This window comes from Dysidea avara, chromosome 3 (assembly GCF_963678975.1).
Source record: "Dysidea avara chromosome 3, odDysAvar1.4, whole genome shotgun sequence".
In the NCBI taxonomy this organism is placed as follows: domain Eukaryota; kingdom Metazoa; phylum Porifera; class Demospongiae; order Dictyoceratida; family Dysideidae; genus Dysidea; species Dysidea avara.
Window position 1 is genome coordinate 24317463 of NC_089274.1, and position 22675 is coordinate 24340137.

At 38.4% G+C, this 22675-nt stretch overlaps 3 protein-coding genes across 3 annotated transcripts in view; all 3 read left to right on the top strand.

The window, feature by feature from the left end:
• LOC136250383 (uncharacterized) overlaps nucleotides 1-7625 on the top strand; it is a 24814-nt gene extending 17189 nt beyond the window's left edge. Inside the window, exons 11-23 of the mRNA XM_066042589.1 lie at nucleotides 344-474; nucleotides 524-620; nucleotides 2623-2824; nucleotides 3290-3404; nucleotides 3814-3962; nucleotides 4140-4225; nucleotides 4462-4597; nucleotides 4671-4789; nucleotides 4913-4980; nucleotides 5028-5104; nucleotides 5351-5464; nucleotides 6736-6904; nucleotides 7305-7625. Of these exons, the coding sequence (XP_065898661.1) occupies nucleotides 344-474; nucleotides 524-620; nucleotides 2623-2824; nucleotides 3290-3404; nucleotides 3814-3962; nucleotides 4140-4225; nucleotides 4462-4597; nucleotides 4671-4789; nucleotides 4913-4980; nucleotides 5028-5104; nucleotides 5351-5464; nucleotides 6736-6904; nucleotides 7305-7531 (1690 nt within the window). The 3' untranslated portion in view covers nucleotides 7532-7625. The remainder of the gene's footprint in view (nucleotides 1-343; nucleotides 475-523; nucleotides 621-2622; nucleotides 2825-3289; nucleotides 3405-3813; nucleotides 3963-4139; nucleotides 4226-4461; nucleotides 4598-4670; nucleotides 4790-4912; nucleotides 4981-5027; nucleotides 5105-5350; nucleotides 5465-6735; nucleotides 6905-7304) is intronic.
• LOC136250385 (src kinase-associated phosphoprotein 2-like) lies at nucleotides 7578-12252 on the top strand. The gene is made up of 2 exons (XM_066042590.1): nucleotides 7578-7727; nucleotides 10490-12252. The coding sequence occupies exons 1-2, from the start codon at nucleotides 7679-7681 to the stop codon at nucleotides 12130-12132; spliced, it is 1692 nt and encodes a 563-aa protein (XP_065898662.1). The 5' UTR covers nucleotides 7578-7678; the 3' UTR covers nucleotides 12133-12252.
• LOC136250386 (neutrophil cytosol factor 4-like) lies at nucleotides 12246-17869 on the top strand. Its single transcript, XM_066042591.1, has 10 exons — nucleotides 12246-12399; nucleotides 12454-12529; nucleotides 12682-12838; nucleotides 13050-13126; nucleotides 13444-13595; nucleotides 13718-13880; nucleotides 14084-14182; nucleotides 14241-14339; nucleotides 16144-16271; nucleotides 17560-17869. Exons 1-10 carry the CDS (start codon nucleotides 12371-12373, stop codon nucleotides 17774-17776), a joined length of 1197 nt encoding a protein of 398 aa, XP_065898663.1. The 5' UTR covers nucleotides 12246-12370; the 3' UTR covers nucleotides 17777-17869.
• Nucleotides 17870-22675: the final 4806 nt, after the last annotated feature.

The window sequence follows — 22675 nt, forward strand, 5'->3', positions numbered from 1 at the left end:
GTCTACCCAGCTATATTAATGGGGACCTATGCTAACTGCCCACATAATGGGTGAACCCATTTGCCATCATCATTAAGATGCAGTATAGCAACTACTGTACAACTTCCTACTGGCAACTATCCTGCTTATTGCCAGTGTTGGCATGCAAGTAGTGAGTTACATGTAGTACAGAAAATTCCTGTTGTAAACCCCAAAAGTATTTAAGTAAGCTCCTAGCCCAAAGATTCAGGTCACAAGAGTGTTATATAACAGTTGTAAACTATGTATTTGAGGCTTGACAAGTGTTGCTGGCAAAAGCCAATGCTAGCATAGCTGTCTTACTTGTGTACATTTCTTCCAATAGTTACAAGCTCCAGTCATCTATTCCACTGGGACTGGTCCAGTTATCAATCTTCATACTGTCAATATCCAGTCTGTTAGTACTAACAAGATGGCGTACTATGCCTGATATAGCCTGGACATGTTATCATGCAGGTTAGCTGGTAATTGTCTAAAGTTGTCCATCTTCTCTTCCTGTTGACAGTGTTTATCTTATTTGAGTTGTTGCTAGTCAGTGAGGGATCATACCCAGTTCTGTTTCTAGTGGGTACTGCTTGTATTGGAGGCTACCTTGTGTTCCGGTGAGTTAAACTATTAGAATACCATATTGTCCATACATGTCACAGGTTTCATGTGAGGCTCAAAGTTTACAAACATCCCCTCACAAATTTTATCTCTTGTAAAATTTAAGACATGAAATATACGTCTCTATGGATACCCTAGATAATATGTGACTGGATTTTGGAAAAACGATCCAAATCGCACATTAGAAGTTTCGAGATAAACGGTTTTAAAGAATTGAAGCCAGCATAACTCTCCAAGGATAGCAAGCACGCGTATGAAATTTGCACAAAAGATGCATCAATCTGTTAGCTTTCAAGCCACTTCCAGTACCTGTAGCTGCTTGTACAGTTTCCCGCCAAATAAGATAGAAAATCTGAGCAGTTGGACGAGCGAAGTAGTATCACGAGTGCTCACAAAGGGGTGGAGGCTGGGGGGTGGCGGGGAGGGCAAAAGATAGGCCTCAAAATGGAGGCAGACCACGATTGGAGTCCAGACACGAGATTACAGGGCTGTGCTGGCTCCTTAGTGGCTGATATGTAGCAAAATCTACAGAGAACACGTCTGGCCAACATTATAAGGCTGTCCACCAGTAAACCACTGATTCTTGCCAAGCCAGGTCCTTCACAAGGCCTGAAACCGCCATTTGGGTACTCTACACCACCCAGAAAAGACGTCTATTAAAACCAGCCTCGTGTAGTTTGAGTAGTGCTGAGGGTCAAAACTCGTAGTACGATAGTGCAGCTATCCACTGGTGGTGTTAGTTTGATTTTGCCTGATGTGCGATTTGGTTCGGTTCTGTAAAATCTGGTCACATATGATGATATATTCACTCAAAGCAAAAGATTATGTGAACTAGTTGCACATTTTACAAATAAGCATTGCACTTTTGTGACTGGATCTGAAAAAGCCAGACATACGTATTAGCACAGTCCAAAAAATTTTAATAAGAATTATTTATTACAAGGCTGCAATGCGTGTGTGAAGTAAGGTCTTAAAAAATTTTGGGTATCACAATATTTGTTAACATAAGATTTCATAAGGAAACGATATATATGAGTGTTTGTTAATGCCGTGTCAGAAATCCCATGTCAGAAAAATGAAGTTTCTGCGTTTGCCCATGTGATGACCATGTGATGATCAACCTACTTACTTAGTAATGTCATTTACAATGATTCAAGAACTGTAAAATATCACATTTATTAGTAACCTTTTTGTGTTATATTTTTCAAATCTATTTTTTCTGTTGTTACTACTACACTGAAAGTCCAAAAGTTCTCATCACACAAGCTGAAGCTTTACCTTGGCTATGTAGATACTATAGACGTGAAAGAAGCTATCACGTCAGATTTTTGCAGCTCCAGTCACATATATGTGACTGGCTGACCAATAACCGGTCATTTTCACACATTCCTTGAATTCCATTTTGTTGTTTCACTACTACGTATCTATAGTAACAAAGGAGCAGGCTGCCAAAATTTCGGTCTTTTATGATAAATAGTCTTGCGAGTTAGTGCTAAACAGTTGGAACAGCAAGAAATTCGATTTGTACAGCAACAGTGTGGGAAAGGTAATTGTTTATAACACACGACTGAAGCAAGCTATGAGGACAGGACTTGACTCAATCTATTCACCATGAACTGGCAAATCCTTCAAGGTATAGTGTTTTACCTATAGTCCATTTGCACAAAGAAGAAGGCCATTTCAACAAAGGTATGACTATGGTAAACTTTATTTTTACTGCATCGTAAATAAGTGCTCTTAACTCACATGACAAACACAAAACAGCGATATTTTTTACTATCAGCAAATCAGAAGGTGTATAACTTATATTGATTTGATCTCTGTGTACCAAAGTGATTAAAGTATGTGTAAAATTTTCTATTTGGCATGCGTATTTTCACCCAGTTTATTTCGATACATTTTCGCAAAAATAGAATTTTGCGAAAGCAGCTGATTTTCACTCATCCGGTCGTCTGCTTATGGTGTGATACTCTGTCTGTCTGTGTGGTTGTCCTTTAGACTTTGGCAAGTTGGCAAGTTGGATCAAGTGATTGCATGTGCCTGTTTGTCGGCTCATGTGAGCAAGTTGTCAGTGCTGATCAATGTAGGAATGGGAGTGGCTCATCCTGCACCATCCTTTACCAGAGACATCTCTGTGTTGTTGATCACCACAGTGATAGCCAATGGACTATTATTTGAATACAAAATGAACTCCACTAAGGTGGGTTTGGTAGTTTCTTGTTAACACTATGATATTTGTCAATTGTGTGGTTTGTCAGGCAGAAACCAAAGATCAAAGATCATAATTATGTGTTTGCATTTATTTTTTACTTGTGTGATGATTGTCTAAAGTTTTATACAGTATATGTGTATCATACAGTATAATATGTGTATCATACAGTATATGTGTATCATACAGTATATGTGTATCATACAAATACCTATAAATATGAGATTGTGTAGTATGCAATCTTCTGGGCTTGCCCTAATCAGGACACTGTGTATTAAGGTAGGCGGATATAGTATGTTTAAGCCAGCCAACTCAGTGATTCCTTGATGTGTCATGTTTGCACAAAGTGATCTGTTTAATATTTAGCCACCTGGTTAGTAAGAAATAAAGACTACTAGAATGTACTATATGTGCATGCATTTACATGTGGTCAGTTTTTGTGTCTTTCCCAATTAGTTGTTGGTACATTGTGGAGTGTTGAGTGCTGGACTATTACTATCAATGGATGGTGTTATTACTCCCCTGTGGCTATTGTTGACTAACGAGCATCCGTCAACTAGTGACCTGATTAGTAAGTGTACTCTAATAAGACACCACATTGTGTAAGTGACTAGTTTCAATAAGAGACCACCTTATTTAAGAGACTAACTCCAATAATAAGAGACTTTGTATAAGGGAATGCATAAAATAAGTACTGCTTGAACAAATAGATCACCCTAGTGTATATTGAAAATCCTAGCTCTATGGTACCTTTTATTAAGAGGTTATATAGCATTAACATTTGCAGCATCAGGATCTAGCCTTTTATCTTGGCAATTTCACTCTAGTTCCCTTAACCTGTGGCTGTACCTTAAATGAGAGACCACCAGGTGTACACAGAGATGTATAAGCATACAAATTTACTGGCTATATATACAATTCATGCAGTTACAGAACTAATATACTCTAATAGAGCAGTCAGTTATTGTGTGTCCTCACAGCTCTCCTGACAATGTTGGTTGCTGTCTACATCCTCCTCATTGCCCCGCCCATCTCATCACATGATAAACTACCACACTATGTGTCATCACTGTTGCTAGGGACAGCATTCACCATGGCAACCCTGCAACCAACCTTCAGTCCCATGCAGGTAATGTATTGATAGCTGAATCAACTTATTGAATTTGAAAAAAAAAATCATAATTATCTATTTAAAGACTAGGTAATTGGGGGTTTGGACTACATCTCTGTTTTTATCTTTTATAATACACAAGCTATCACCGTGGAAACCCTAGCTGTGTCACATGTTATCTGTTCTATCCCACAGTTATCCTACTCCATGTTCATTATTGTGTTGGCATGGTTTCAACAAACTGACCTTGACGTTCATCCACTAGCGGTGGCTGAAGCATGGTAAGGTGGTGTGTGTACATGTGTACGTTTGTTTGTACGTATGTACATTAATGCATGTGTGTGTGTGTGTGTATTTTAAAAGTTTCATGAATATTACTTAGTGTTGGTATATCAAAGCCCTGGTATATAAATATAGTTTCACTTATGTAATTGAATCACTTGTCTGAACACTGAGCTGTCACACAGGTGTTCAGATAATATGGAGTATACAATGTTGACAACATGATTGTCTACAGGTTGAACATCACAAAGTGGATAGTACTTGTGTCAATGGTTGTCGTGGTGATGGTTGCTGTTAAGAGGTTACGTCGTGTGATGTACCTGTCTATGACTCTGTGTGGGTGTGCCACTGGTCTCCTAGCAACTGTGTGGGTATGTGAGCATTGTTGTTTTAGTTTGGCCTTGTATACAAAGATACTTCATATATATTGAGTTGTTTCTACAGTTGTGCAGTACTAGTCCAATCAGTTTGGTTGGGTTGCTATTTGTGTTGTCATGTGGTCTACTGGGTCTGGTGTTGACTAGAGTATATCATCATGTGATGGACACACCCATTTTTATCATGTGAGCAACTACTGTATGATGCATACGTGTGTTTAAAAAATAATTTGCGTGCGTGTGTAGTGTAGTGTGCCTTTGTGTTTGCATGTGTATAGACTATCTTCTCTGTGTCTTTGTTTCTACCAGGTTCATATTGGAATGCTTACTATTTGCAGTAACAATAGCTTTTGAGTGGTTGTGGATAGCATCTCCAAGTAAGAGCCACTCCCACTTACACACATTATTATACTGTCCTATTCAGGTATGTATAATACTCCAGCCACCAAGCTGTACTTAGGTGTATTCTTATTAATTGGCATAGTCACTCGTGGTTTTCTGGTAAGCTATATAACTGTAATCAGTAAAAGATCCCTATCCAGTGTCCACGTGTATGTATGTGCATCGATTTTTAAAGCTGCATGAGATAGCATGTCTCCATTTATACAGGAACTTGTACCCAAACTTTCACCATTTGATTTGTATCTTACTATAGAATGAATAAACTCATGAAAATTAGTTCATTAATTAGGGTTTTAGTGTAAAGAGAATTATTAGTTGTGTGTTAATTGTTTTCTCCTCTCACAGATGCAGTTCCCGACCTCACATCACTTCCAGTCATCTGTTGTGGTCAACACTAGTCTACTACTGGCCTATCTGATGTTGTTACTCAACCCCATCCATCAGAATTTTGAAGTGTCTGTGAGTGAGACCAAACTTGTATGATGTGTAATCCAACAGTAATGGCTTGGCAACATCAAACAGTGCAGTAGTACTGATCACCCCCCAAAAGTGTGTAACTACGTCCATTAATGATCTAGGTTGACTATAACTATCAAGCATGGAGACCACACCTCTATTTGAACGTGATGATCCCCCTCCCCCTTGTTGTTCTAGTTGAATTTATAATGATGTCACGTTGAAAATAAGGAATGGAGACCACACTCCTTGGTAGACGTGAGGCTGACTCAAGATACTCTAATACAGCAGTCACCCTAATAGAACAGTCACAGTTTTTATAGCTGTAGATGTAAGCCTATTGACCTTTAGTACATCACTATACAATCTGTATTGTTGTACAAATTTATATGTGTGTGTGCGTGCGTGCGTGTGTGTGTATTATCAAGAGTTAATAATAGTAGGGAGGGAGAGTGTCTAACGCTCAATAGGCCTGTATAAAATGAGCGCGTAAGACAATCTGGCTTCTTAGCCAGACGTGTTGATTGCATGAAGGGAGATGTGAAATGAGGCAAGCCGCAGAAGGACATTATCGATACTACTAGCTGTTCACGAATCAGTCTCATGAGCAACGTGCGAGGCAGCGTGTGCAATCAAACATGTCGATTTACGATGAACAGCCCTCGGTACTGGCCAAAATTGAAGCAGAAACAGTTCAGCATAGCAAGAAGAAGCGTCAGAGAAGATCAATGAGGAAAGCTGAGATGAAGCACACTCGGAAGCACAGGTAGAATTGCATCACGAATCTACTGTTCAGCCACGTCCCGAGGTAAGGCCCAAGAAGAAGCGTCGGTCGAGGAGTGATGAGCTGGAAGTAACCAAGAAGAAGTGTCAGACGAAAGCAATGGCAAGGAAAAGAAGCGGCGCCGATGAAACACAGCCTGAAGAATCCCAACCTAAGAAAAAGCGCCAGATGAAAGTTATGAACGATTTCTCTCTGGTTCTTCCATCACTCACTGGAGTAGCCATCTTCGCATCACTGCTTTCTCACCAACTATCGATTTTGCAAGGCCATACAAAATGTGACATAACGTGTTTATTGCGGTCATCAACACTATAGGAAATTACAAAGATATACGATAATAAGCGGGGTGCTCTACGCGCTCATTTTATACAGGCCTATTGAGCGTTAGACACTCTCCCTCCCTACTATTATTAACTCTTGGTATTATAAAATACTAATAAAGTATATACATGCTTTTTCATTGTAATTGTATTCTATTGTATTCACACAGGTCCTATTCTCCTCACTGGTGTTCTTGTTCAGTTACAACACCTCACAACAACCACTACCCCTTGTGCTGACCCTCTCTGCTGCCATGGCAACACTATTCTCCATTGCATACATCACAGCATTCTCACAACTCTGGCACACCAGTGATGCTGACCTGTACCCTATCATCAGTAAGTTGAGCTAACTAACCTGTAGAAGATGGTTTTGACCTAAATTTTGTACAATTTAGTATGCACAATTTTTTAATGAGATAGAACAAAAATACTGACTAAAGTGATAGTCACAACTGCTAAGCAAAAGCCTTATTATCTCACATTATAAATTAGTACTGGAATTTGGTGTTTCCCCTAACAGTGATATAGCTATGATGTTTCTGTTGCAATGGATACCAACTATTGTGATTAAACAGACAGTGCAAAACTATATCATGTAAAATATATCTGAATAGCAACAGACTGATTTTGCTACGCTTGATGTCATTACGATAATAACGTCAACTATGAAAATAATGTACTGACAATAATGTATCGTCATGTTTTTGTTTTATCAATTTTCTGTATCTTCCCTTAGTGTTCACTATTGAGATATTGTTCCTGACATCCACGCTGCCGTGTGATGTGTTATTTCTGGACACAATATACTCCGACAATGTCTACATGTCTGCTAAAAGACTGATGTTGCTCGTCCTGCCCAGCTTGGCGCTGTTGTACTTTGGTTCCAGCACGGCTAGTTATGTGTTGGCTGCCATTGCTGTTGTTGGTGCCATACTGTCATACAGACCTATAGTAGAATATTAGGTGTATTTTTTATATCTGTGTTAACAATTTTAATTATGTGACAATTAATGCGGTTTAATTACGTGTGCACGTGATATCAATGTTTTACATGTGATGAATTTCCGTCCGCCGTTTCAGTATTCCAATCTTGTTTGAAGGAGCAGCAGCATGGCTCTTACTAAAGCTTTTGTAACTTCTGTAGAGGATGGATTAAATGGTATGACATTGTATTTAATACTGTGTTGCTGTTGTATTTGAACAATCGCGTGTATGTTTCTAAAAGTTGCCCAGTGATTTGTAAAACAACATAGTGCACTGCACGTTATCGTGTTGGTTTGTTTGTGTGGAGGATTGGTGTTTTTCTTCTTGGCGTTTTCATAAGCAATAATACAATTTAGCCGTCGATCTGTGGTCCATTGCGGCTAAGTATTCAATTGTCGCTCAGTTTAATGGCTTCATCATAAACTGGCTTGGTAATTAAAATGACGTATGGGCTCATTACTAAGGGAGTGTGTCCTTTTGGTGTAGTTTGTGTATTACAATAAAATTTATGCTCAATTGGTGAAGTCTAAAGGAGTCTAGCAGTAGGTGTCTCAGTGATACTAGACCTTTCTGTGCTACCCTCGCAGCCTGCTGTTGCTATGACTTTGAGTAGTAGCAATAATGACCTTCCCCCTCATCAAAATTGTGGTAGTGACTAATATAAAACAAGAATAGCCTGGCCAAGTTGTAGTATCACATAGCTGAGAAGAATTTGGGATGTTTACGCTCTTGCGAATAAAGTGGTGGTATCAGTTATCCTGAATCATTACAGTGGTAGATTTTAGCATTGCATTGGTTGGTTGGTTGGCATGGTGTCTTACTCCAATGATTCTAGAATTATACTAGTGTACTGTCTATTTTCATGAAAAGTATTGTCAATAAGGATTGGAGTTAGCCATATATATGTTTTGATAAATAACCTGATGTTAACTTTCCCCATATATATGTGTGGCAGTCTATAAAATGATTATGTTTGTGATGGGTAAGAGAGATGAGACATATTCCCAGCTGGTGAGCTAATGAAAACAGCAAATTTCAGAGTTTTAATAATATATTTTTTTCTTTGCATTAAAACTATTGTGGTACAGTGCTAGTGATTCTAACACCATGTTGAGTGCAAGTCAATCACACTACTGTTCATCAGGTGGGCTGGGGATTGTACACCAATTAACAATGAGTTAGAACAAATGCATATTGTATAATAAGCTATTCTTTGTTTAGCGAGTTTACCAAGTGTTCACATTGTATCCTATCCCAGAGAGCCCACCTTGTCCTGTACTACCCAGCCACCCATGCGCTCAGTCAAGCAAAGTTCACTCAGAAACACACACATCATGGTATAGATCATTGAACTGAAGTCATGTTATTTAGGCTATATATTTTAACCTCCAGGCAATCAGCTACAACCATTCTTCCTTGCCCTATTATAATCCTTTCATGTCTGTAGCTGGAGTGCTTATTCATTCTATTTCAGTATGCATGAGTGTACGAAACGTGATTATAATGTATCTTCACTGGATACTAGTAGTCGGACTGGTGTACCTTAAGATGGCATTCTAGTGATGACACTGCTTAAGTTTGTGACAGTCTTAGGGTTAAACCAAGATGCCTATAGGTATACAAGTTTTTGAGATGTGATGTACTAAAGATTTTACATGAAATAATAGTTGAGTAGTGCCTCTACTACGTTAGCAATCTTTGAACTGCTGGACTTGACGCATATGTTTAAACAGTTTTGTATTCCTTATTTTGCCTTATTTATTGATATTTCCCTGATCTGTTGTCCTCTTTGAAAGTTGATGCATGTGCTTAAGTTTTAGGTTGTAGGAAAAATGAACGTTGGTACACTTTTGAGCTGTAATAAGCAAATTGATTTTTCTTGTGCTCCTCAGCTACTAACAGTATGTGGGCAAATTTTCCCAAAAAATGTACAGACAAGTAGCACGTAGACCCAGATGTCCCATCTAGTGAATATAATGACAGTGCTACAGGTATATAGCTAAGGTTTATGGTAGGAAATGAGATATCCAGTGACCTTTGTAAACTAATTAAACTATGAACTTCCTGCCCTTATGTCATAGTGTGTGGTACATGTGTCTGAATTTCCTGTACCGTTGTCATAGTAACACTAAATGTATACTGTGGCTTCAATGTTGGGGAATTTTATTGTTACAACACCAATTAATAATTAACCACATTGTATCATTACATGTACACAGGGAAATTTGGTACAGTTAAGCACAAAAATCTAATGTAGACTATGGTATGTACATGTTGAGCTGAACCCTAAAAAGCAACTGAAGGATGGAAAACTGAAATTTGGCTCATTTGTAGTGCTAAAAATATTTCAAAATCTTCATACAAATGTTTGACCAATAATAGATTTTACCATACATTTTCCTACACAACCTATTATGGCCCTTTCATGAACTTGTAGTGGAGTCAAACCACACATGTCTGCTCTTGACACCTTTACTGTTGCCATTATCAATTTTCTTGAGTAAAAATCCATTTCTTGCTCAGGGCTGAGCTCAACTTGTATGTACTTATTTTTAGTACAGTGAAACCTGTCTATTCCAGTCATCATAGGACCAAAATTTTCTGACCTCGTTAAGGAGGTGGCTACATTAAGTAGGTCACTTTGTACACAGTTGGTACATGTGGAGATTTTTATAATGGTCAGTTTAGACAGGTGACCTCTTTATGCAGTGACCTGATTACACAGGTTTCACTGTAGTACTTTGCATTAAATGTTATATACATAGTATTTACATACACTGCTTGCAACAGACAGGGCACTATGTACACATCTGCACATGCTAACTCTCTCTCTCTCACACACACATACACGCACACACACACACACACAAACTGTACTAACTTAATTATTACATTTTTAGTCCAAATATGATTCATGTGTTATTACTCTCTATGTAGAAATCAAGGGATTTCTTTCTGGTGATTTGTCTTGTGAGCGGCTACAGCCAATAAATGAGAAGAAGCGTAATGACATGGTGCGACTGATTGACAGTCTTTTGATCAATGTCCACTCAGTCAACCCTTCAGTCCGGCCACGTATGAACACACCATCATCTACCAACACAGGACCAAAACCACCAATGAAACCTCCAATAAAACCAGGAGGACCTGCAGCAATCCCTCGCACGTTATCACCGGCATATGAAGATGACGATGACCAAGAAGAATACCTCCCTATGCAGCCAGGATCTCCCGAGATTGAGCCGGAAGATTACGAGGCTCCGAGTGAAGTGGTTATGCCAGATGGTACCACATTAGGGTCTGCACAGACTGAGCAGGAAGCACTAGCTGATGAGTTGTATGAAGAGTTGCCAGCAGAAGATGGAGCACAAGGGAATAATGGCGGTGATGAAGAACCCGAAGACTATGAAGACCCAGCCGTTGCTAGTAGCTCTTTTACTAGCTTGACCAGCAATGCAGTACCCCTGCCACCAAAGTCATCTACTCGTATGTCACCTGAGCCTCCTGGTTACCAAGCAACCGGTAAACCTGCTGAAGAAATAGATGGCCTTTCACGTCCTGAGCTATGGCAATATGCAAAGACCATGAAAGATAAGAGGATTAGCACTAGCGACTTAAAAACAGCAACTTGTAAGGGAGCTCTTGAGAAATTGGGTGGTCGAGGGCATAACACATGGCAGAAACGGTTTTGTATTTTAGATGGTCCTTTAATGTACTTCTTCAAAGATGAGAAGAGCAAAAATTTCAACAACCTCATCGAGGCTAGTTCATACAATGTATCTGAGGCTCCAGACAAAACGAAAGAGAAAAAGCATCAATTTTCCTTCAAGTTAACTTGTCGCGAGTCTGGGAAAGACTACTATTTCAGAACAACAACTGCTGATCAAAGGGCAAAGTGGATGAGTGCCCTACTACATGCTCAGAGTGCAGCACTGCCATCTAATTCACCATTAGCAACTGACCTCCCTGATCCAAGCATGCATACGTTGAAGCATCCATCTATCCCATCAACTGCCCCTACACCTTCTCCCATAGATGATGAACCAGAACAGGAATCTTACGAAGAGGTGGCTTCGCCAGATAATCGCATTCCAACAGAAGATGATTCAGATGAAGAAAGGTTTGTGCAAAAGAGCCACCTACCCCAGCCAAGGATGGTCGCTCCTCCTACCATACCCAAAATGCCACAACCTTCTAATGAAACATTTGACGCTGAACTATATGACGAGCATCCTCAGCCTGAAGAAGAGGAGGAGTATCTTGCCTGTGAGAGCCAGATGCAACAAGATATTATTGAATCTGCTGCTTCTCCTATTGAGATAATAGTTGACACAGATGAAGTTTACGAAGCTCCGAGCAATGGGGTGGATCTTGAGAAGGTTTATATGTCGTTGTACAATTTCACTGCTGAAGAAGAAGATGAAATGACTTTACAAAGAGGTGATCTTGTGTTTGTGCCAGATAATGCCACCAACTCGGACTGGTGGCTAGCTGAACTTGTTACGCCAGATATTGTCAAAACAAATGAGAAGGGATTTTGTCCTGCAAACTTTCTAACCCTTGCCTTTGAGCAGTTGTAATTTTTAGTTTCTTTTACTTTGTATATTTATACTAAATACTAAGCCTTGCTTTTTGTAATTACAATTTAAAGTTCGCAAAATTTGTAATCGAAATAAATATTAAAACGCGCTAATGGCCACGTGACCAAGTACGAATTAAACGCTGCAAGAAGCCATTGAGTACATTCATCGATCGTGCACTCAACTATATAGACGTGTAGGCTGAGTAGTAGCAATATCTTTAAATAGTTTTTGTAGAATGACTTCGAAGAAGACGCTCCGACAGACGTAAGTGACGATAGAGATTACGTTTCACACTCGATTTGTGTAACTTCTCTCTAGAGAAGAAGAGGAGGAATACGCTGTTAACGCTGAAATAATTGATGTGGAGAAACGAAAAGGAATCTCAAAATACTACGTGAGTGTAGTACTACAAGGCATAGCATCTCTTAGTATCTAAAAACTGTGCTTTAGTATGCCTTAGCGGTTCAAATTTTACAGCCATTCCCATTTACCTTCCCTCTCTTTTCACGCACAAGTATGTATAATGTTACTACTGTGTTATGTTAGGCATATGTCATTGAGGTTACCCTCAACACTGGATACAAGTACATCATTTATCGACGTTACCGCCAATTTAACGAACTCGCTGGTTTATTGGACGACCGGTTTGTCATTGATGCTGGAAGTATAAACATCAAGGATCGGATACTACCAGACTTGCCAGGTGAGCAATGTGTTAATGGTCCATTGCACTTGTACAATGTACTATATAAACCTCCAAGTTTATGCTTGGTTGCTAGGTATTTAAGTGATGTCAGTTGAAGAAGAGTGTATATGGCTTTTAGCTAGGATGTTGACATCATGGTGTGTACACTTGAACTTAAAGAGTGGGCAAGATACAAATTAGACCATTTGCTTTCATATTGCTTCAATAGGGAAGATTTATCTTGGCCGCAGTTCGGTGAGAGATGTGGCAGAGAAACGTCAACCTGAATTGAATATTTATTTAAAGGTTTGTGATGTGTATATGTTGTGTGTGTACGTATAATGTGTATATGTTGTGTAGTGTGTGTGTGTGTGTGTGTGTGTGTGTGTGTGTGTGTGTGTGTGTGTGTGCGCACGTGCATGTGTATTTGTGTATTATGTGCATACGTACATATAGTGTTGTGTACATGCGTGTGTGCTGTGTGTATGTATGTGTAATAATATGCAGTGTGTGTACATGTTCTTGTGCACTGTTTCACCCTTACATATACATACATTCTGACATACATCCATCATATAATGATATGGACATATTGTTAGAATGTCACTTAACTCTATTCACAGAATCTGTTAGCACTTCCAGGCAATATTTCACAAGATTCTATTGTTGTTGGCTTCCTTAGACAGACATCAAAGGATGGCAAAGAGTACACTGGTAGCAAGCCACTGAAAGGCAACACCAGTTCCAATAACAACATCGTAGTGAAACCAGAGAGGTAAGTAAACTGTGTTTGTACTTGATTATAAACCACATTCATTTCTTAAACCCCCATATTTAAAGTTCAAAAAATCAAAAGTATATGAATTGCATTTAGATCCACGTACGTCTTTCTTGCAGGACCAGTCCGCCTAGCAAGCCGGGGAAACCCCTACCTCCTACTCTCAGAAAGGCAAACAAATCTTCAGCCCCACCCAGACCTACACCTCCGAGAGTTTCTGCACTTACCAAACCCAACAAACCTCTTCCTCAACTGATTACAGACCGAAGTCCTAGAGCTAAGGTATGTTAACGTGCTCTTGTGTATGTCTAATAGACTATCATCATTAAAACTTAGTACTGCCTTTTTGAAAACATAAAATTAGTCGGTATTGTTGTGGTTCTTAAAAGTTATACAACTTTTAGATAGTAAAATATGAGTGTTCCCAGAATTGAAGTTCAATTGATAAAATGTTCTAGATGAAATATCATGTATGTAAATTTTAGGCAATCTACAACTACGATGCTCAGTACCATGATGAACTGAGCTTCACTGAAGGTACCATCATCAAACTGATCCACAAAGTCAGTGCTGAATGGTATGAGGTAGGTGTGTGTAGCTACCCAGCCCCACCCACCTTTTAGTCACATGATCCTACCACAGGGTAAAGTTGATGGGAACACTGGACTGATACCATCCAACTATATCGATGTCATTGAAGATGTAGCATTTTATGACATTGAAGATGACATACAATCTAGTGTAAGCCGTATAAATAGATTTCATTGTTTGTTTCTAGGGCAATAGATAATGCAATGTCTTGTAGTATTGTTTCCCTGCTTGTATCATGTATGTATTAATAGTGACTTGTATGGATGTTTCACTATATCATCTGTGACAGTGTGTAGTGTTGCTTCTCTAATGGAATACTCTAGATCGTGTTGAATCCTTTGTGAGGAGGAAAGACAACCTTGTGAATTCATACACTGATCTAATGGGTGCACTTTAAATCTCAGTATATGAGATAAGTTTCAAAGTGCTTGGCATTGGTATGACTTTTGTACTAAAACCTCTATAGTGTCTCTAAAGATTGAATAATGTCCCATACTATTGTACCTCCTCATACAATATCTCATGGTCAGTGTCCTACAGTGAGGTTTAGTACAGCAGAGGAAGACTGGTTGAATTGCATTGTATAGGTTAAAGCTCATATTCCTCCAAAGATCACTTTAGTTGGCACTTGTCCACAGTAGAATTCTGTCTATAGCAGCCAATGGTCTTGTATTCACTGTTTAATATAGGCAGTATTGACTAGCTAGTGTGCTGCTGTTCATTTTATTGATTCCAGTTTGCATAGGATTTCATTACAATGAAGCAAGAGCATTACTATGTATTAACCATTCTTTGTATCTGTAGTACATGTACTTGTTGATATCACTAATCTGTACGTGGTCCGTTTCTATAGATACCTCTCTATCTGTCTGTCCACTACTCTTACATTGTGTAGGAACAGATTTGTGAAGTACGGATTACTAAGAACATTTTTACAAGCCCTGCGTAGTCTGTCACCATTGTTAACTGTTTTTGGTGCTCGTGTTTGTGAGGTGTCAAATTTGGCTTTTTCATATTACATATGATTTGTTAAATTTAATATTATGTGTTGGAACCTGTTGGTGTGACACTTGTTGCATAAGAAATTCAATACACTTAAAATATATGTAATTGTTGTAACACGGGCATGAGGGCTTTGCCTGATATGTATACCCAACTGTCCAAGGGTCCCGAGGGCAGAGGACATACATATCGGGTAAAGCCCGAATGTCCCATGTACAGCTAATATGTAACAATTATCAGGCTGATAGCCTGTACAGGGCGGTCAATCACCCAAGCCAATACAAGTGCAGCCACTCGATATTTTATATGTGTGTACCTAAAATTTTCGATTATGGGTCACCAACTAGTATGTTCTGGTTACAATGAACGGATATATCCTAGAGATATCACGGAGAATTTCAGTTATGCGAGTTTAATGTTGTAATCAATGCTATTGAATCGTTTATGGAAAAGCACAGAGTTCACTAAAGGCCTAGATAGGTAAGCTTGCTTGTAGAGTGGTTACTCCGTGCAGACTGGTAGCTTTGTGATGGGGAAATGTCTGTATTCGAAAACATGCTGAAATGACCGGTGAATAAGCTACCGCACTAGTTCTCACCTTAGTCCAATGGTTTTCAACTTGTAGGATGGCAGGGATAACAAAATGCTCTTTGTCTGAGTGGTTTTCAAGGCAAAATCCAAGTCGTGCATCCTAATCACGTGAGTATTAATTGATCCCCATGATCTATTTTGACGTCAACGTCTATATAATCACTGCCCAGTTGTAGCCCAGCTACATTTTGTATATGTGTAGCCTGGCTAGCTGGGCTCCATACGAAATGTATCCAGGGCGGCTCCTTTGATCTGAGGTGTGAAAGTGTTACATGTATATATTCATGGTATTCATTTGAAACTTTAAAGTGTCCATATTATGCAGTTTTCTCTTTAGTTGTTATGGTGATTTGTTGTTTAGGATGAGTGGGATGATGATGATGATTTCGGCAAGATCACATGTTACCATAACGATGTGCCCCGACAGATTGAAGTTGACTTGAGCTATATCAGTCAACCAAAACTGAAACAACTGAAGGTTGCTATATGGTATGTTTATAGTGTGTATGTGCTGACTGTGTGTTTGTGTATGAGACTGTGAGTACTGTGTGTGTTGTTATTTTTGTAGTGAGTTTGTGTGTGTGTGTGTGTGTGTGTGTGTGTGTGTGTGTGTGTGTTGGTGGTGGTGGTTGGTGCGCTAGCCTGTAATCGCAAGGTTTTGCCCAGTTGCTGTTGTTGTTTCCTTAACTCTATCCACATTGTCCCATCCATATTCAGGTGGTGTTGTGGTCAGTGTGGAACTTTGGGTTTGGATATGACTAAAACATGGAACAGACTGGAAAACAGACTCGCAAACGGACTTGCCTGAAGACGTTTGTTTGCCATAAAAACTCACTGTATAATTGCTAGAAAGAATATAAAATGCAACAACTACCTGAAACAAACAACCCTGAAGCATGTTCATAAGCTCTGTGCTTAAATATAGTATTAAATATTAGTATTTTTGTGATTTAATTACAGTGGGTGTATCTTGGAGTTTCCAACTACTCCAAATTTGGTTGCCATGGTTATTGTGTTACTCATGGTACAAACTACACATTTTATGTCACAAATACTTATTTAAACTGGATACTGCAATTTGATTGGCTCTACCACTATAGTGGTAGTAGCACAAGTACCACATGCTATGATCGCCAGACCCTTACTCTAAAAGCAAAGGGGTGGGCACTACCAGACTGTGTATAATGGCACGCTGTTGTTTGGATTTTGTGTTCTGGTTGATTGCTGAAATCAGTTCGGCCCCTGCTTTTCAGTTTTACAGGTGATAGGTGAAGGCTTTGGGCGAGACCGCATTGCATTTAATTAGCTGGCAAGGTGCTAGCTACTACAAATACAGTCCATGTTATTTTGTTTAGTTCAAACCACTAACAGAGACAACTTTGCTATCATAGGCGCTCCCACAGGGGGCGTCACAGTTTTTGCAGGACTGGTAGCTTCCAGATCACATTCAGAAGTTTGTTTCAGCTGTTGTTGTTTAATATTCTTTCTAGCAACTCTATATACACTTAGTTTCTATGGCAAAATAACGTTTTCACACATGAGTGCTGTTAATGGAAAATGTTGACTATCAATTCATTAATTTTTCTCTTCAAATGTGTGCTGTATAGTAGTATCTCCCGTGGCTTTCATTATATGATGACTTATACATCTGACCGTATACACAAGGAACATAAGCCCGAATGCACTGGAATTTTAGCACAGAACTTGTTATCTCAACTCCAGTAGTGTGTATTATACAATAATGTTGGTGTGTAACTGTCTCTTGTTTAATGTGTAGTCAACAGCTGAAGGTGACCAACCCTGTCGTCAACTACAAAGACTCTAGTGGGGATTTAGTTGAAATGTGTGATGAAGAAGACATTGATCTATTACTAGAACAAGGCACGCACCCCAAGAAGCATCATGATGATCACCACGCCCCTTGGGCTCTCTACATCACTAAACCCGGTGACTATTCTGTGTACAATACTGACCCTCATAAAAAGAAGAGATAGCAGCTATAAAACTACCTTTTTATTTTAAGTATGTGTAAATTAAACAGACATTAATGATGTAGCTGACTATACCTTAAAAAAAAAAAAATTGGACGGTATAAAGAACTTCATTTAGCTAGGTAGATTTCATCTTTTATTTATTGTAAGCACTGTCACCCTTTGGACCTGTGAAATAGCAATCTGGGGTTGAATCTATTTGAATGCAGAAAATGCTTTACATACCATCAGCACATGACTGATTAAACTCTACATACTGTAGAAACTATGGGAGATGATCGTGAATGGTTAAAATAATTCCTGCACATTAGAAACTTTGTATTTCACAGGGAATGGTTAACTCAGTCTTGTTTATCTGAAGAAACTGATACCAATTCAATGTACAGTAATCTGCAAAAGTAGTTACAAAAGCCAGAGAGCATAACAGGTTGCAGCTTTTGGTGTTAGTTATAGAGGTCCCTAAGGAAATTTTTGAACTTGTTTCTTGTGCACTTCTTGTTCCAAGTGACTATTGTATTAGAGTCTTTTACTTGCATGGTAATAGGGTTTGGAATCTCTAAAGAATAGTAAAGATTTACTCTCTGCTGGACCCCTGAGGCAAAAGCTTCGATTCTTGTACTGTAGGAAGTACTATAGGAATGATTCTCACAATTTTGCATTCACTTTCATGCTTGGCATTAATTTTGCGGTTCATTTCTTCCAGATTTTAGTGTGTCCTGACATCACCAGCTATACCCCTGTGGTATGGATACCCAGAGGCTATATGCTAATACAGAACTTTGACATTTCAATATTCATGCAATCACATGTTCAATTTTTCGATGATAGTTTTTGTTTCAGGGTTTTAATATGAAAATGAAACTATTGTATACAGCAACTGAGAAGATTAATTTTGTAGGTATAGTAGTGCTTGAAGTAGTTTCTGAATTTTATAAAGGGCAGACTATACTTAAGTGATGGTTCTGTTGCTGCAAGATAATACCTGGTGGTATGGCAAGAATTCTTGCAGATCTATCATGATACATTCTGTACTGCATGGAACCCTTTACCACTAAAGTACACTGAGTTCATTTTATACAGACAAACAAGCTTACATTTACAATAAAATGTAAAATGCAGTTGACACACTAAAGAAGTCATTTTAGTAGTCTTTACTAATGAAAAGATGAATCTCCACAAATCCTTACTTTAATATCCTTGCTAGTGGTCAATGATATCTTGAAACCACAGTAGGCCAGGATTAGAGCAACAACTGTTTTCACTATCTCCATCCCACACAGGGTCACTGGTGAAGCATTCATCAGCACTGACTAGAGAAGATGACCCAGACTCGCAGTAGTAGTTGTCATGGACAAAAGCTGATGGTGATTGACCAGGAAATTCAACACGTGGACAAACAGGAGATATACTGTCATCATCACGTTTGAAATTCTCAGTATTACCAATTCATAAGACCAAATGTGCTTACGTTGGAGGCCATAAATTATAGACACACCATCGATATGGACCGTTAATAGATCTTGATGGATATCTGCAAGCAGCAAATGCATCAGTAGATGCTTTCTGGGAACCTATCACCATTCCACGTACACTGTAGTAGAGAACATTGTTAGTATAAGAAATAGTAGAATAGCACCCAGCACTGTCGTCCATTGGGACAGTGATCATCCTTATCAGCATCAACATTGGCTATCCTCTGCATTCTAGCTACATGTCACAGTATACTATGATCACCTCTACTTAATTGCATAGTAGCCAGATGTACCACGTGTTGATGGGTTTAGCTGGTAGATTTCTCTTCCTGGTACAGCAACAAGACTACCACTATAACAACTATCAGCTTGTGTTATAACTAGTATACTACTAGTATAGTATTACTGCCAAGTAATAAACACCATCCATCACTTATCAGGTCGCTATATCAACAGTTAACAACTTGTCTTACTACTGTGTTAATACTAGTAACACTTGATGTTATTTTTAGATTATCTTTCTATTACCTAATTAAGTTCTTAGCACTAATGTATATAGTTTGAAATTATGTCATATACCCTTCACTTGGCAAATTAAACTTTTGTTGATACCCTGATTTCTATAATACAACTTCATGCAAGAAAGTGTCAAGTCAAAGGAAAGAAGTAGCTACACCTGTTCTCCACAATTTTTACTGGCCCATGCAATTAACACCTCAGTACTTTATGTGATAATAAGCAAACTGATTTTGAATATGTATATATACATCTCACAGCATGATTTGATATGGACTGATACTATTTGTAAATCATAGTGCAATACCCCTCAAATACTGGCTATGGCCAATGCTGAAGTTTTAATCTTTTGCAGGTAGTCATACATGGATTAGGTGCCTTTTGCTGTGCTACTGTACTAAGTGCTTACAGGTGTCTAAAGGCTGTTTTGAGTCAATATTGCCAAAGGAGTTTTTATTAACTGCAAATAAATCGAACCTTAGTTTTTAGCATGGGTGGTCACTGAAATAACACGTTATTTCACAATTATAGAAGTTATTATGATGTATGTCATTCGCAATGCAAACTTCCTTAATATCCATTCAGTTCCACAAAACCTTTTTGGTGATAGAAACTTCCTGTGGGTTGATGCTGTTTGTTTTTATATCTGACCATGAGTGGGTAAGAAAGAATTAAAATTTTCCACTTGATTGCAACAAATGGTATTAAAATATGTTTGCCATGAAAAACTGCAGGAAGTTTACAGCAACAAAGAGTATTTGTAGTGTATCTGACTCTAATTTTATTGTGAACTCAATGGTAAAGACAGTGGTCAGAACAGTATATATTATGCTGTTTGCATGGGGTGAACACAAACGAGACACATTTCTGTAGCATGCCACACATTAACATCAAACCCTAGCTGCAGCTTCAGCAATAACTCACAAAATGTTCAACAAACATTCTACAGAAGTCCAGTCCAAAACAACTTGTTATCTTATTACATACTAGTAAGCGTGCAGCCTTAATTCTCTTATAGTCATGCATGCAGTAGTTGCTTAGGAATGGACTTGATTTTCAAGCATCTTTACACCTCGCTACACTATATTCTACACTTGGCTACCAAGTGTCAATTAGTAGCCATCATGCACTCTGGACTACATGCCATATAAGGTTAACAGTGTATACACTTAAACTTTAGAAGAGGAAGATGTGGTAAAGTAACAGTAAATTGTCCATGGAGAGTTAACATCATGGCTAAGATAATAATAGTAGCTAGTACATACATGCAGTCATGGAATTTAGTGATCTTATTGCATGATCACAAAGCAGTTAGCTATGTGGGAGTTCTTATATTAGATAGCAGCAATCATATAAGATTGGAAGCACTGAATACAATTGAGATCACAAGTACTAAAACTTGACAGGAGTGTAAATTCTTAAATTTCAAGGGGTTATAAGCAGTTTCAAATGGGGTCTACAATGAACCCTGATAGCTGTATGGTTAAGGAATGTTTCACATATGGACAACTCGTGCATAAGTGGCTATAAATTATATTGCAACATTTAATTGGACAAAACTGAATTGTTTCTACAGACCTGCTAATGTTTGTGAGTAATATACAGTAACCATATGCAACTTCAGACATGAAAGTGTCAAGTTAGCTATGTATATACCTCTAGTCAACTGAGAGAAATGATTATTGTTTAATGACTTCACATATATAGCTACCCTGATCCACCTATATATATCATGGATAGAAATTATGTACTTATTACATTTTGTTCTTGACTGAATCACCTTTATATACATACATATATAGTTTAGTTAATATGCTGATATTGTCACATCATGTTACTTAAAATGGAAACTGAGGTAGTGTGATGACTTGGAGCTAAAAGGAGAAAAAGTACCTTGTAAATGAAGTGTTGTAAGTTGACAATTGCATGCAACATGCATGTTATGATATTTGTTATGATATAGAATTTACTTCTAGAATTATGTATACCGTGTCTGGGTTTTGAGATGTGCAGATACTCCACTCTAGATCTGCTATCGTCTCTTAATGAAACAGCCCCTGTGTACGTGTGTGTGTGTGCCATACTAAGCCTGACCATGAGTGGGTGAAGAACTCATTATTGGGGCAGTATATACACTGTTAAACTACGCATTATTTAACTAGAGAGTCATGTAGCAACACAAACTTGAATTGTTTAGTGTCTTTGATCCAAATTTCATTGAATGTAAAGACAACGACAGCCAATTGGTGGCATAAACAATGGACTATATGGCACACACACATGCAGTCAATAATACTTTACAGTAACACTAGAAAGTTGCCACATGTAGCAGGAACCTGGATTTATACGTAGATATACTGCTATATAGGTTTGATGTCTGTCAAAGTATAGCAGCTACCAGACATGGTAACAAAATATAAATACTCTGAGAAAAAATTCAACACTATATTCCTTCACCAACTACCAACTGTTAGCTACGTACTATGGCTTCAGCTATGTAAAGTTTTGCATTATGTGCTTGCAAGCAGATCTCAGCTACTATATATACAAACAGTTTGCTGTGAAAGTTCAGAGAAATACTTGCTGAACACTATGTCATGCACTGACATTTTGAGCTAGGGAGCTGATGGATTAATTCATGTGGTGAATTGTTTACAGTTTGGTTTAATGTAAGAGAAGTGCATGTGGCTGTATGGTGGCTGTTATTCAGGTTCATCCCATGCAAATTATACATCATTGTTGTTACTGTTCTTTCATGACCACTGTCTTCACCATAGCAGGTAAACAAGTGCATCATGGAAACTGATGAGCTCATTGAGTATACTGTATTTGAGTATTGTTTATTAAGTGGCATCAGGTGCAGCTATGTACAAGTATTCATGCACTGTTGTGAGAGTCCTTGTAGTCAGTTGTA